Source organism: Oryctolagus cuniculus, chromosome 6 (genome assembly GCF_051225735.1).
Source record: "Oryctolagus cuniculus isolate XC-2025 breed Fujian yellow rabbit chromosome 6, ASM5122573v1, whole genome shotgun sequence".
NCBI classification, from domain to species: Eukaryota; Metazoa; Chordata; class Mammalia; order Lagomorpha; family Leporidae; genus Oryctolagus; species Oryctolagus cuniculus.
Genome location: NC_142872.1, coordinates 88,829,349 through 88,843,794, shown reverse-complemented (window position 1 = coordinate 88,843,794; position 14,446 = coordinate 88,829,349). Strand labels below are relative to the sequence as shown.

The window sequence follows — 14,446 nt, the reverse complement described above, 5'->3', positions numbered from 1 at the left end:
AATTGTCTCCCTGGGAGCAAGGGCATGCATGACAGGAGGGTCAGAAACAATCACTGGAGGACAATCTAGGAAGTACTTGGTCATCCCTCGGGTGGGAAATGAAGAGTATTTGAGCAGAGGCATGGGCAGTGGAGTTAGAGAGGTGGGAGTCCTGTCACCGCACAGCTGGATGTTGGCTGTAAGTCTTTGATTTCTCACTTCCTGCATGGGGTTCATTTTGTTCATCCCCTCATACGCTCCACAACCTCATTATTACTGTTATTATTATCAGCTTGTATTCTGTGCTCATCTTCATTTTGGTGTTGCTGACAATTTTCAGGATGGGATGCGATTGGGCCGATAAAGCCTTTTTGTCCTTGTACTCACTCTGCCGCTCAGATTGAGTGTCCAGGAACGAAAAGGACTCACCATGGTATGCACTACAACAACAGCAGGGCTGACAGGAGGTGGGGCTGCGTGCTGGAACACAGGGGTGGGAGCAGAGTGCTCCCACAACCACTGTCCCTTATGCCTTTTGGAGTTCTGCTATTTTTGTTTGTTTCTGTCAACTGGTATACAGTTCTTGTGACTGCTCCTAACTAGGATTCCTTTTCCCTGGACCAAGCTCTACTCTTCAGTACAGGACAATTGTTCAATTCACTCGCAAAATTGTGCCCATAAATAAATATTGCAAATACTCCTTGCTCTAATAATTGCAAACATAATCATATGAAATAAGTGGAAAATATAAGAAACCCATATAGCAACAATACAGACAGTTGTACCCCCTTTTCTGGAGTTCTGATTTTTGTGGTTTCAGTTATCTTCAGTCAACTCTACTGAAAAATATTAAGTGGAAAATTCCAGAAATTAAAAAAAGTAATTTTAAATTGTATGTGTTTCTGGGTAGCAGTCAGGTGAAATCTGGAGTTATTCTGTTCCATCACAGCAGGGGGTGAAATCGGCCCTTGGCCAGGGTATCCAGGCTGAGTAGGCCACCCACCTGTTAGTCAGTTGCTGCCCTCTGAGTTATCAGATCAACAGCAAGGTTTATGGTCTGCTGTTAATAATGGAATGGCCAAAGCATAAGATAATGAAGCTGGCAATTTGTATGTGCCAAAGAGAAGCCATGAATTGCTCCCTTTTAGTGGAAAACTGAAAGTATTTGATTTAAGGAAAGAAAAAAAAATCACATGCTGAGATTAGCAAAATCTGCTATAAGTTTTTGTTTATCTCTTATTGTGCCTAATTTATAAATTAAACTTTATCACAATTATCTATGTGTAGGAAAACGTAGTATATGTAGATTCAATGTAATCCATCGTTTCAGGCATTCACTGGGGGGCATTGTAATACGACCTCTGTACATGATGGGAAACAATTATAACTTCAAAGTTGTGAAACAATTTCAAAATATATTATATTTTAATGTAAAAGAAAATATGGAGGGCAAGCATTTGTCCTAATGGTTAAGAGATTGGTTAGGATGCTTACAGCCCTTACTGTAGTCCATGGGTTTGATCTCTGCTCGTGACTCTAGCTTCCTACCAGTGCAGACCCTGTGAGGTGCGGTGACAGCTCAAGCAATTCCTGCCACCCAAAGGAAGGCCTGGACATAATTCCCAGCTCCTTGCCAGTGTTCGCAAATTTAGTCATTGTGGGCACATAAGGAGTAAAACATAGGGTGAGAGCTACTGTGTGTTCTTGCTTTCTTCCTATCTGCCTCTCTTTGTCCCCCTGCCTCCCAAATAAAAATGTAGAACATTGAACATATTGTCTTGCAGGTGTATTACACAGAAAAGTCAGAAAGCTGTAACTGATTCATTTATTTCTTGAAGACTGAATAGTAAAGTCAGGACTAGGGATGCACATTAGCAACTTTGAGTGTTCATTAAACCATGATGTCAAAGAATTCATTCAAAGTGACAAAGAACTTTCAGGTGGTACTGTATATTTTTAAGTAGATTTCTCCTTAGGGTATGTTTTTGTGTAACAGGTCTGCTCCCTAACAAATGCTTTCATTTTCCTGTTCATTGGCATTGGAATTAGTATTGGGAAATTTATTTTTTATTCCATAGCATTCTGTTGCATTATAAAGATTTGGACCCTAGTGAATTATTCCATAAAACCCTGTACAACTTTCTATGAATATAATTGTTTAAAATAAGGACCCATAAGCCGTACTTTGGAAATTTATATTCATTAAATAAAAGTTAGAAAAAAATAAATAAAATAAAATAAGGATAATCTGGGGCCAGCTTTGTAGTTCAGGAGCTTAGGTCACCATCTGCAACACTGGCTTCCCATGTGGGTGCTAGTTCTAGTCCTGGTTGCTCCACTTCTTCCCCTCACACCCAAGGTTTATTCTTCATTTATTTATTTATTTGAAATACACTTACAGAGAGAGAGAGAGAGAGAGAATCTCATCTGCTGGTTTACTCCCAAATGGCTGTAAAAGCTGAGACTGTGCTAGGCTGAAGCCAGGAACCAGGAGCTTCATCCTGGTCTCCCAAATGTGTGGCAGGGGCTGAAGTACTTGGGTCATCTTCCATTACTTTCCCAGGCTCATTAGCAGGGAGCTGGAATGGAAACAAAGCACCCATGACCCAAACCAGTGCTTGTACTGGATGCTAGTGTCACTGGAGGCAGTTTAACATGTATGCCATAAGGCTGACCCCTGGTGGCTACATTTCTGATCCAACAACAGGCTAACGTGCCTGGGAAAGTCATGGAGGATGGCCCACTGCCTTTCAAGTGGGAGACTCAGATGGAGTTCTAGGCTCCTGGCTTCAGCCTGGTCTAGGCTCAGTTGTTGCGGCCATTAGAAGTAAGCCAGCAAATGGAAGCTATCTCTCTCTGTCTAAGACTCCATCTCTTTCTGTAACTCTGCCTTTCTTTTTTTTTTAACTTTTATTTAATGAATATAAATTTCCAAAGTACAGCTTATGGATTATAATGGCTTCCCCCCTATAACGTCCCTCCCACCCGCAACCCTCCCCTTTCCCACTCCCTCTCCCCTTCCATTCACATCAAGATTCATTTTCAATTCTCTTTATATACAGAAGATCAGTTTAGCATACATTAAGTAAAGATTTCAACAGTTTTCTCCCATACAGAAACATAAAGTGAAAAATACTGTTTGAGTACTAGTTATAGCATTAAATCTCAATGTACAGCATGCTAAGGACAGAGATCCTACATGAGGAGTAAGTGCACAGTGACTCCTGTTGTTGACTTAACAAATTGACACTCTTGTGCCTTTCAAATGAATAAATAAATCTTTTATTATAAAAGTGAGAGTGATCTGTCAACACATGAAAGATTCTCAAAAAATATTTTAATGTTAAAAATGAATAAGAACCTTTAGAAAACAGTGTATTATAATAGAGTTGTTTTATACCTCAAAGTAGACTAAAATTCTTTAAGAGAAAATTTGTTTCCACATATTTTAAGATAAAGATTTAAACGTGTACATTTTATCATAATTTTATAGGTAACTGCTAGATTAAAGAATGATCAGAGAAAAAGGAAAATTTGATAAACTGATACTGGCAAATGGTAGTGTATTATACTTATACCTGTAAATAGAATTGTAAACATCTAGAGTGATCATATTTCTTGTTGCATGTCTGAAAGGAAATTCCTTGGCCTGAAATATAATCCCTTTCTTTGAATTCAGTGTAAATTGTTTCTTTGGATTGGAACATTAAAAAGTCTTTGCTTATTTTCTTATTCTAATATTTAGTCTTTCTAAAAAATTATAACTATTGTGCTGTAAAACACAATATTAAAACTTAAGAATGCAAGTTAAATAATGAAAATTGATATATTGACCAAATTAGGTATGACTTCTATACTGGTAACCCTAAATGAACCATTTCTTTGAATGTTCTCACATTCTACAGCCCCTCTCACATGGACTCTGGGCTTGACCATGTAACTTGTGCTCACCAATGGGACAATAGACAGTATTACTCAAATAGAGGCTTGATAAATGCTTGCATGTTGGTCCTTCACCTCCTGGAATGCTGTTACCTTCTTGCAATAAAGTCTAACAAATTTTCTGCAGAAAGAAGCCACATGGAAGAGGATAGGAACCAATAACCTGAACCAAATGTGTGAGTAAGGCATCCTTGGATGCTTCAGTTCCTGAGTGACCTTAACCAATATTATATGGAGCAAGAGAATCACACCGCTGAGCCCTGCCTCGATTCCTAACCTACTGAGAACCAAGTGATAAAATGATATTATTTTAAGTAATTACATTTTAGAGTGATAGTTTATATAGCATTAAATAATGCACATAGTAAATGATATCAAGTATCTCTCTGATTTCTTTCTAGAAATAATCTCAAGTTGTGTTCTTGACTGACAGAGCTTTCTGATATTTTCATTATTTATTTATCTGGGTATTTGGTTATCATTGAGAGGCACTTCTTATTCTGTAACTCTAACCATTTGGACAAAGAACTAATGGTTTATGTGGAAAATGTGGTTGAGAATGGCTTTATTGTACATTGACTCAAACAAAATGGCAAGAAACTCCATTGCTGATAATGTTATATATATTTGGCTAATTCCACTCCTCACAGTAGTCAAACTGTGGGGAGAACAGTCTGATGGAAGGAAGTTAATTTAAGAAATTCCTGACACATAAACCTTCTATGGCTTCATCATACCATTGCTTTTATCTGTTTCTCTATATGGCATTGTATCTTGACACCAAATTTTAGGCACGGTAATGCCAAGAATCTTTGGGAACATTTAAGGAATAAAACATTCGAATGTGACATTTATTAGCTTGAACAAGCATGGGGGATGGGTGGGAGAGTGATTCCAGACATATTTCTCGTGAATTCTTCTCTAGGAGAAGAAATGCCTTGGTAGATGAGCCTGAAATAGCTAAAACACAAATGTCCACTTCTGGCAGATGATCATACTAGTTCATTGAATGATGTATATTTTGTGGCTTAAGTTAGAAACTTTAACAACTAAAAACAAAGTGTCTGCATACCAAGAGGAAAATGATGTAATCTGTCATGAAGTACAACTGGTAATAACATAATTGCTACTATTTCCATAGTCAGTATATATTTGTGTGCTTATTGTAGCACCATTTACCAGATAGGTATATAGAGAAAGTTTAGACATAAAATGCCAGTCAAGAAGGGTCCTGATCAGATAATGACACAAAAGTCACACTTACAGAGAGCAGTATTTGCACAGCACTGTGGATGACCTCCAGGTACTGGAAGTCGACGAGACAGTCTGTGACGGAGACGTAGGTGTAATCGTCCATCATGCCATGAGCTGCAGGAGGCAGCACTTTTCGGACGCAGCCAGGCCCATGTTCCCTCCACCATGACCGATGTACGGAGATGTTGAATGTCATTAGATCTGTATCCTGAGTGGACAGGAGACAAGAGACCACAAAGAGACAATCATATTACATCACATTTTTTACTTTGACCTTCTGAAGAATTCAGGATAAATGAAATGATTGACATGATTTCATTTTCAGGTGAAAGTAACAAAGACAAAGTAATAAATGACTAAATATCTATATATTTTTTCTTGGCTTAAAGTATTAAGATATGATCATTTCGATAGTGATGGTATTGTACAGTTAGCTCACCTCAAAGATCCAGAAATCAGACCCTTCCTGCATGCTTAGTTAAAAAACAATTTTGCTTAATATGCATTTTTATTGCATTTTCTTGTTACTGCAACCTTATTGACATCACTGTGATGGGCTAACTTTTATTGAGTGCTTTATTGCACATTAGACATTTCTTGAGTGATTTTGATATATCATTTCTCCTAATGTTCTTGTAGGTACTATTATTAACCTAGTTTATAGAAAGCTAAATAATTGTCATCACAAAAGATATTGATAGCCTGATCCACATGAATTGTATACTATATAGTAATAAAGGATTTTGCACATGTGTTTAAGTGAGAATCAAGAGCTGAGGAGATTATTCTGGATTATTTGGGTGGGCCCTAAATGCATTCACTCTATTCATTTTCTTTGTTTGTTTTAGAGATTTATTTGTTTATTTGAAATGCAAAGTTATGCACAGAGAGAGTAACAGAGAGACAGATTGTCCACCCTCTGGTTCACTTCCCAATTGGCTGCAACGGTCAGGGCTGTCAGTAGCCATCAGAAATAGGAGGAGGCCAGAAAGGAACCACTTTTAAAGCTCCCATGGGGGCATGTTCTTTCCAGAGCCTTGAGTTCTGTTCAGTGAAATTCAGACCTCCAGCATCTAGAGCTATGAGAGAAATTTCTGTTGTCTAAGCCATCAGGTTTGCAGTAAATTGTTACAGCAGCCATTGGAACTAACAGAGCTGGGAAAGTAAGTCACACAAAAGTAAACTACTTTGCCCGAGGTGGCACAGCGAGTTAGTGGTAAAGCTTCGATTTGATCCTATGCAGTCTGTACTTGGAGCTATGATGTAGTCCTCTCTCACATTACCTGGTATCTGCCCATTCTCACCCTTCACCACTCCTCATCCCTTGAAAGAAACTAGATCTTTCCTCCTCACTTGTTGCCAGAAAGTTCCAGAAGTGCCCAACAAAAGAACAAAGAAGATGATCCTTGATTTTCACAGAGCAAATGCAAGTATGTTTTCAGAGCTCCCAGTGGAGATAAAAAGAGTCCAGGATTTTGATTCTTAAGAGATGTCCTTTAGTACAGATTAATCATCCCTAATCTGAAAATCTGAAATCCAAAGCTTTTTGCCTGCTGATGTGCTACTACAATATGACAGGTCACAGTCCAAATGCAGGTGCATTACAAATGTTGTATGACATTACCTTCATGCTATCTGCATAAGGTACATATGAAACACATATGAACTTCATGTGTTGACTTGTGTTCCACTCAAAGATATCTCTTTATTTATATGCAAATATAAAAAAATATGAAATCTGAAACATTTCCAAGTGTTTTCAAGCATTTTAGACCAAGCTCATACTTGCGTTTCAGAATACTCATAAGGGCTATTCAACTTTTCATTCTGGAATGTCAGCTATGAAGAACTAAGTTCATCTCTTTTTTTCTGTCATAAACAATAGACTAAAAAGAACAGATGAGGAATCAAGCTCTCATCTTCCAAATAAAGATTACAATTGTGTGTGTGGAACAGGAAGGCAGAGGAGTGATGATGGAGAGAGGGCCACGTGGCTCTTGGACCAGAGAACTGCATTGTAGGGTATCTGTGAATGCAGGAGCAGAGTCAGTGGGTGTTGATTTCCCAGTGTTCTATCTCTCCCAGCAGGTTCCACTGAGTTAACACCAGAGAGCTATATTGGAGCAAACTTTGCAAATGGTCTTTACTAAGAAGCACAGAGGTTAACTGTGCAGCCCAAATGATGCTTGCCTGTGCACTCCAAGGTCTCTTTGAGGACAGTTTCTGAGCATAGTGGCCTGCGATGCATCTAAGTGCCTGAAATTGATGTGAGGACTCTGACCACATAGGGGAAACTGGTAGGAAATGGAAAGCCCTTGAGCTTACCCATGGCTGACTCTGAGAGTAACCACTGTAGAGGTCTTTGCACAAGGCCAGTGGGGACACCTGCCCTTTATACACTGCTGTTTATGGTAAGGAATCCTGAGATTGGAAACATTTCTAATGCATGTTAGTGGACAAAGTTGCTATACATTTTTTGAATGTTTTTCAGTTCAAGTGCCATTATAAGTATGCCTCAAATTATATCAATAATAAAATATTTTACATTTCTTGTTGTTTTGTTGGTTTGCTATTCAGTTACCTTCACAGTTACAGCACTTTATTGCTAATAAAACACTTTACATTATTTTTTGGTTGTTGGCTTGCTGCATGTATCATTTATAGTTATCCTCCAAAGGGAAAGTATTATAGAAAAATAATTGCTTCACCAGTGAATTCAGTTTAACAGAAGGTAATTTACCTGCAGGGAAACATCAGTGATGCACACTGATTGCTTCTTTTCTGCTCATCAAATTTAATCTATTACAGTTAATCTTGATCACTACAGAAGAACTGTGCATTATTTCCCATTTTAACATAATTCATTAGGTTCAGGATGAACTAGCATGATCTGCAAATCTGTAGCAATTCTATTCTCTAAGCATTCCTACCCAGGGACCTTTCCTATTGTAGACTGTGAGTTTCTTTCACGTGACTTTAAGATTTATGTGATGCAAATAAAACAACAGTCAATTTATGAACTAACCATAAAACCTCTCAGCATAGTTCTCAATTTGTTAGAATTATAACATATTTATAAATTGTCTTGTTCTTTGTAATGACGATATTAAAATTTGAATGAAATCATCAATAGCATCAAGTTATAATTAAAGTTTAAACTTCTTAAGTGTGTTGTAACCTTTTATCTGAAATTTGTGGCTGATTTCTATCACTTTCTGTACTGGGTTTTAAACTTTAAGAAAGAAAATCTTAGCATAGAATTTCCTATGTAAGAAAATGAAACAGAAAATAATAATTTTTATAAATAGAAATAATAGAGAAAATAATTTATTTTATTGAAATATTTAGTTCACCAAAGCCTGTGCTTTTGAAATACATGAAGAATGCTAAACCACAGATAAACAAAGTAATCTTAAAAATAATTTTCGGCCCACGTTGCGGCTCAATAGGCTAATCCTCCGCCTGTGGCGCCGGCATCCTGGGTTCTAGTCCCGGTTGGGGCACTGGATTCTGTCCTGGTTGCTCCTCTTCCAGTCCAGCTCTCTGCTGTGGCCCGGGAGTGCAGTGGAGGATGGCCCAAGCACCTGGCTCCTGGCTTCGTATCAGCGCAGTGCGCCGGCCGTAGCGGCCACTTAGAGGGTGAACCAACTGAAAAAGGAAGACCTTTCTCTCTGTCTCTCTCTCTGTCTAACTCTGCCTGTCAAAAAAAATTTTCAAGTTGCTCAAATATCATTTCTCTCCCACTTCTTATAATTACGATATTATGTATTTCAGCACATCATAGTCAAGCAAGTTAACACTGATGTGACTTACGTATTTGCAATTGTCTTCTGAAAGAAAGACAATGGAATTTATATTTACACATGTGTGTGTGAAGGATGGCAGAGAATACCACTTTAAAATATCCTATGTTGGCATAAATACTATTTTGAATTGAGGTCATTAGAGAAGACATAGATACAGTAAAACATATCTTCACTCCCACTTATTTGACTAAAAGAAGTAGATTTATTTACAAAGGTGTCCCTCCTCCTCTCTCTAACAAGAAAGGCAAACTTCGATCACCTGAGATGACCTTGAAACCTTACCAAGGTAGAGGAATGCACCACATGACTATACATAGTAAAGTTTACTAACCAGCCTTTATTCAATGTGAGTTTTCCAGTTGGCCTCTTTCACTTCGTTTCTCTCATTTTCACTGAAGGTGGGATTTAAAGTCAAACTTTAAAATTTTTGATAACTACCCATTCCCTTGGTATAGCTCATGTATAAAAGTACTTTGAAAATTTTTAAAAATCCATGTATAGTTTGTTCAAACTACACATCTTCAAATATGTTTTGAAGACATCTTCATGCACATGGAGTTATTTTTTCACCAAAATGAATGTATCTTAATTTTATTTTCTACTAAGTTTGCGGGTTCCTTCATGTGTAAGAGGTGTGTATGTCCATTAACTTCTGCTTGTTTCTCTTTGGAAAATCTGTCTTGTAAAAGAAGTTCAAAATTGGAACTCTGGAGGTTTCAGGGAAAATTATTTTTCTTCTTCTATGTCTATGATTACCAAGTGACAGGGAACAAGAGAGAAGAGAAAATAGACAGAAAATTAAAACTAGTTGTGAGGATAACTGGGTGGAGGGAGGAGGAGGGAGAGGAGAAGGGCAAAGAGAAGGAGGAAAGAGAAGAAGAGGAGAAGGAAAGAGGAGGAAGGAGATTGTCCAGGGCTGTAGAGGAGGCACAGTTCTTCCTTTAATTCAGCACTTTCAGCTGGGCCTGAAAATTAAGTTGACTTAAGAGAAACTAATGGTAGCAAATCATGCACATTTGTTTAACATAGGTCACATGACGGAGAGCCCCTTTTAAAAAACTGAAGACCCAAAGAAACAATTAGACATTGTGAAAGTAATATAAAGAGTAGTTTTAATAGACTGCTAGGATGAGGAATTCTATCAAGAACATCAAGTTGTATTTAAAATTTAAACTTCACAGTGTTGTAAAATTTTACCATAAGTTTGTGGTTGATTTCTCTCATTTCTAAACTGGATTTTAAACATTAAAAAAGGAAAACTTAATGCCTGACAATTAAATTTCCTATATAAAAAATTGCAACACACAGCACAATTTTTATAAAGCAAAGTAAATACACAAATAGAGAAGATACCTTATTTGGACAAAGAGTAGGAAATTGTGAAAATACAACAAGGCAAGTGGCTTGGGCTAGGTTAGTTAGTCATGGAAAGTGGCAATGACGATAAAGGTTAGTATAACCAGGTTAATTTATATATATATTTCTCTCAATCTTGACTCCCCTTCAGTAGGTAATTAGAACAGCTTCCTTCCACCAGGTGTAGGGAGGGCACCTTTCACATGGGAGTTTCACCTCCTGTGTTTAAGGAAGGTCAGAGTTTTTTCCCTGCATTTGCTATTTGTTCTTTCTCTGTTTCTCCATCCCCACTACTCCCAACTCCCTCTTCTCTCCCTCAAGTTTATTTAACTGAACACACACACAAAAAAGACTGTACCAGAGTGCCATATTTTGAAATGCTGTGTTAACTCCTTCAAGGTAAAAAGAGGAGAGAATCTCAGGGAAGATATTTATATCATAGACTTAAAGCTTCCTTAAAAATAAGGCTAGGGCATTTCCTGATTTATGGGACAATGAGGATCTTAAAAATACAGTTTCAAGATAACATTGGGAGTATAAAACTAGAATATAAGGAATTCAGGGAACTGAGAAGAGAGAATTAGATATCATTTATTTAAATTCCTCTTTATTTTTAGTTTAAAGGGTCATTGACTCCATTTGTACAACCGTATACTTTTTGTATTTTCACTTTTTTTGTCATAAGACAGCACATCTGAAAGTGAAAGTGTGACCTTAGAGTGATGTCCACATGTACTTAATGAATTATAATTTGTTCACTTTTAGAGTTAGCTTGGGCTTATAGTCATATAATATAACTTACGGTAATTGAAATTTGTTGTGAAATACTTGTTCATCTCAATATGAATTAGGAAAAGTTAAAGCAATTTTATTACATTTCTAATTATTGTTTTTTCAGTGAAGTACTAAACACTTCAGTGAGCACTGCATCTATACAATGAAAGGACAACATGGTGCTTAAGGGATTCGAGCCCGTAAAAAATACTTTTCACCAGTTCACATTATCATCCATGGTATGTTATTTTCCTACATTAAGAGCAGCTCTTACAGATAGGCCTAAAATCTACTCATGCTTCTATTGGGAGTTTCTGTCATTTTTGCTGTTTCTTTCTCAGAGAATTCTTCCTGCAAGCCATGAGCAAGTTGTAAACATTTAGCTTTGTGTCACTCATGTTTAATATGAAGAGCTGTCTGCACAGTGATGGTGGTCTTTGATTATTTTGATCTTCAGTTTCTCATCTTTACAGCTAGCTATGTGTTGCAGGGGTTTTCAATACTCCACCATTGATCATTAACCAGATGCAGAACAAAACGTAATGAAGCCTTTTGTTTTCATTTTGTGCATTAATTTGTTACATTGGACCACTCAGTTGGCACCAAAATCTCATAGATCCATTCAACAGGTACTTACGGATTTCCAATATGAGCTATACATTAAGATTTAAGAGGAACACTGAGGTATTATCATTGCCTTTATGGAATGCTAACCATAGTTAAGGAGAGTAGTAATGAACAACTAAGTAGACAAAGTAACTGTACATTATGAAAGTGATATAAAGAAAGTAGTTTTATAGAGAGCAATGGGGTGAGGAATAGCAAGGTGGCCAGTAATGGTTTCTCTGATAGTTGATATTTGGGCAAAGACCTGTTGGATGGGCAAGAACTGTGTGAGTGAAGATCTCAGGAAAGAATGTTTCAAGCAAAACAGATAAAAGTGTTAAGATCCTGAGCTAACAAAGAGGTTTAACTCTTCCAGATACTGGTGGGAAGATCATGGACAAGAAGAAGTTAAAATGAGGCACTGTGGTTAAAGAAGAGGTTGAGACCATTATGCTTACTGAAACAAGCCAGTAAGCCACCCCCCCAAAAGACAAATATCATATGTTTTCCCTGATTTGTGGTAACTAAGACACAGTGTACAAAAATGCAAAGAATCTGAACAAAATTGACATTTTGAGATTTGATTATTGTTTCTAACCTTTGTCTATACTCTTGCGGACAGTGGAATTTGTACTATTTCTTGGTGAGTTCTCTAACTAGTGGAGGGCTGAGCTTGTGATTATAAAGAAAATTGAAAGTATGCCATTGTAAAGTTTAAAAGAAAAAGAAAGAAAGAGGAGGGAAGGTGGGAGTGAGGGAGAGAGGGAGGATACGATGGGAAGTATCTTATGCTGTTAAAACTTTTATATGCAAACTGTTGAAATCTTTACTAAGTATATACTAAGTTGATATTCTGTATATAAAGATAATTGAAAATGAATACTGATGAAGAATGGGATGGGAGAGGGGGTGGGAGATAGGATGGTTGCAGGTGGGAGGGAGGTTATGAGGGGAAAAGCTGCTATAATCCAAAAGTTGTATTTTAGAAATTTATATTTATTAAATAAAAGTTGAAAAATAAAAAACTGTATATATGAAATGCATGAAATTTGTTCCTTTTGTATACATTTTTTTTTAAAGTAAAAAAAGAGAAGAGTTTGAAGATGTAAGTTAGGAACGAAAACATGTTAAAGAGTCTAGAATCCTCTCAAAGTCTGACTGGAAAGTCAAATATTGATATCACCCACTTTTAAAATTATCACTCAAGGAATTGTAGAGAGGTTTTACTTGGTTGGTACAAAAGTTGAAGCCAGTTAGGGGGTTATGACAGTAGTTAAGGTGATTTGGAGAAAGGTAGGGGCTGCAGAGGTGGGCAGAAAAGACAGAAATACTTTGGAAGCATATGATGATGAGAAGAAAAGTGCAGGATGTATTTTAAATGTTTGCTTAAGTTACTAGGAGGATAGATGGACTATTTTCTAAGTTAAGACTTAAAGGGACCAGCACCGTGGCTCACTTGGTTAATCCTCCACCTACCGCGCCGGCATCCCATATGGACATCGGGTTCTAGTCCCGGTTGCTCCTCTTCCAGTGCAGCTCTCTGCTGTGGCCCGGGAAGGCAGTGGAGGATGGCCCAAGTGCTTGGGCCCTGCACCCGCATGGGGGACCGGGAGGAAGCACCTGGCTCTTGGCTTCGGATCGGCATAGTTCCGGCTGTAGCGGCCATTTGGGGGTGAACCAAAGGAAGGAAGGCCTTTCTCTCTCTCTCTCTCTCGCTCTCTCTCTCTCTCTCTTTCACTATCTAACTCTGTCAAATAAAAAAAAAAAGACTTAGAAAACAAAACAATGGGTCATGTTGTTTATAAGTAAGTCAAGAATTAGAGCTTAAGATGGCTTATGGACAACCTGATGGATCATTGAATTGTGTATGAGTCTATAGAACTCAGAGGAAAAATGCGATTTGGGAAGTCTTCAGCCTATAGATGGAATTTAAAGCCACAGGAACAGGGAGACCAAATAGGGAAGAAGTGTATGTTAAAAAGCACGAAGGATTCAGGAAAAAGCCTTGAGTAAATTCAGCATTTAAATTGATGAAAAAGTGCTGGCCAAGAAGATAGGGATGGGGAATCCTGGGATGTGAAAGGAAATAAGATATAGTGGGAATGGAAGCCAAGAGTGGGGAAATTTCTTGAGACAATATTTTAAAATGGTTTATTTAAGATACTTATGTTTGTAACCCTTTATTCCTTGTCTGGAAGGAGTTAGGCTAGGTGTGATGAATGTCATCTGCTTGACCGAACTTTAGTTAGGCTTCTAAACCTTTGCCTGGACCCACCTGTGCACTTCCTTATAAATTCCAAAGGTGGAGGATAAGAGAATGAATAGAAGGAAATATTAAAAGAAGTTCCAGAGAAGTTTTCAAACTCAGTGAATTGTAGGAACTCTCTGATTCAGGAATGCTAAAACATCCTAAACAAGACTTGAAACCTCCACATGCACAGCATAGCAGTAAAATAGCACATAAAAGGCAAGAATACATTGAATTCAGGTATGACAAAAACTTGTCTAAAAAGAATATATGTTTGATAAAGTATTGTATAACTGTAAACAGCAAAAATGAAAGCTTTGACTGACTCAGAACTATTTGCTTGGGGATGAGTGTTTGGTAGAGTGGTTGATGCTACTTGGCGAGCTGGTATTGTGGTGTAATGGGTTAAGCTGCTGCCTGCAATGCCAGCATCCCACATGGACTCCAGTTTGAGTGCCAGATGCTCTGCTTCTGATCCAGC

At 37.6% G+C, this 14,446-nt stretch overlaps 1 protein-coding gene across 2 annotated transcripts in view; it reads right to left on the bottom strand.

Moving 5' to 3' along the window:
* The window catches only part of NKAIN3 (sodium/potassium transporting ATPase interacting 3), a 770,560-nt gene that overhangs the window by 240,300 nt on the left and 515,814 nt on the right, over nt 1–14,446 (bottom strand). For both annotated transcript variants that reach the window (XM_008255564.5, XM_051843801.3), the window contains exon 4: nt 5,186–5,383. In XM_008255564.5, coding sequence (XP_008253786.4) covers nt 5,186–5,383 — 198 coding nt within the window. The remainder of the gene's footprint in view (nt 1–5,185; nt 5,384–14,446) is intronic.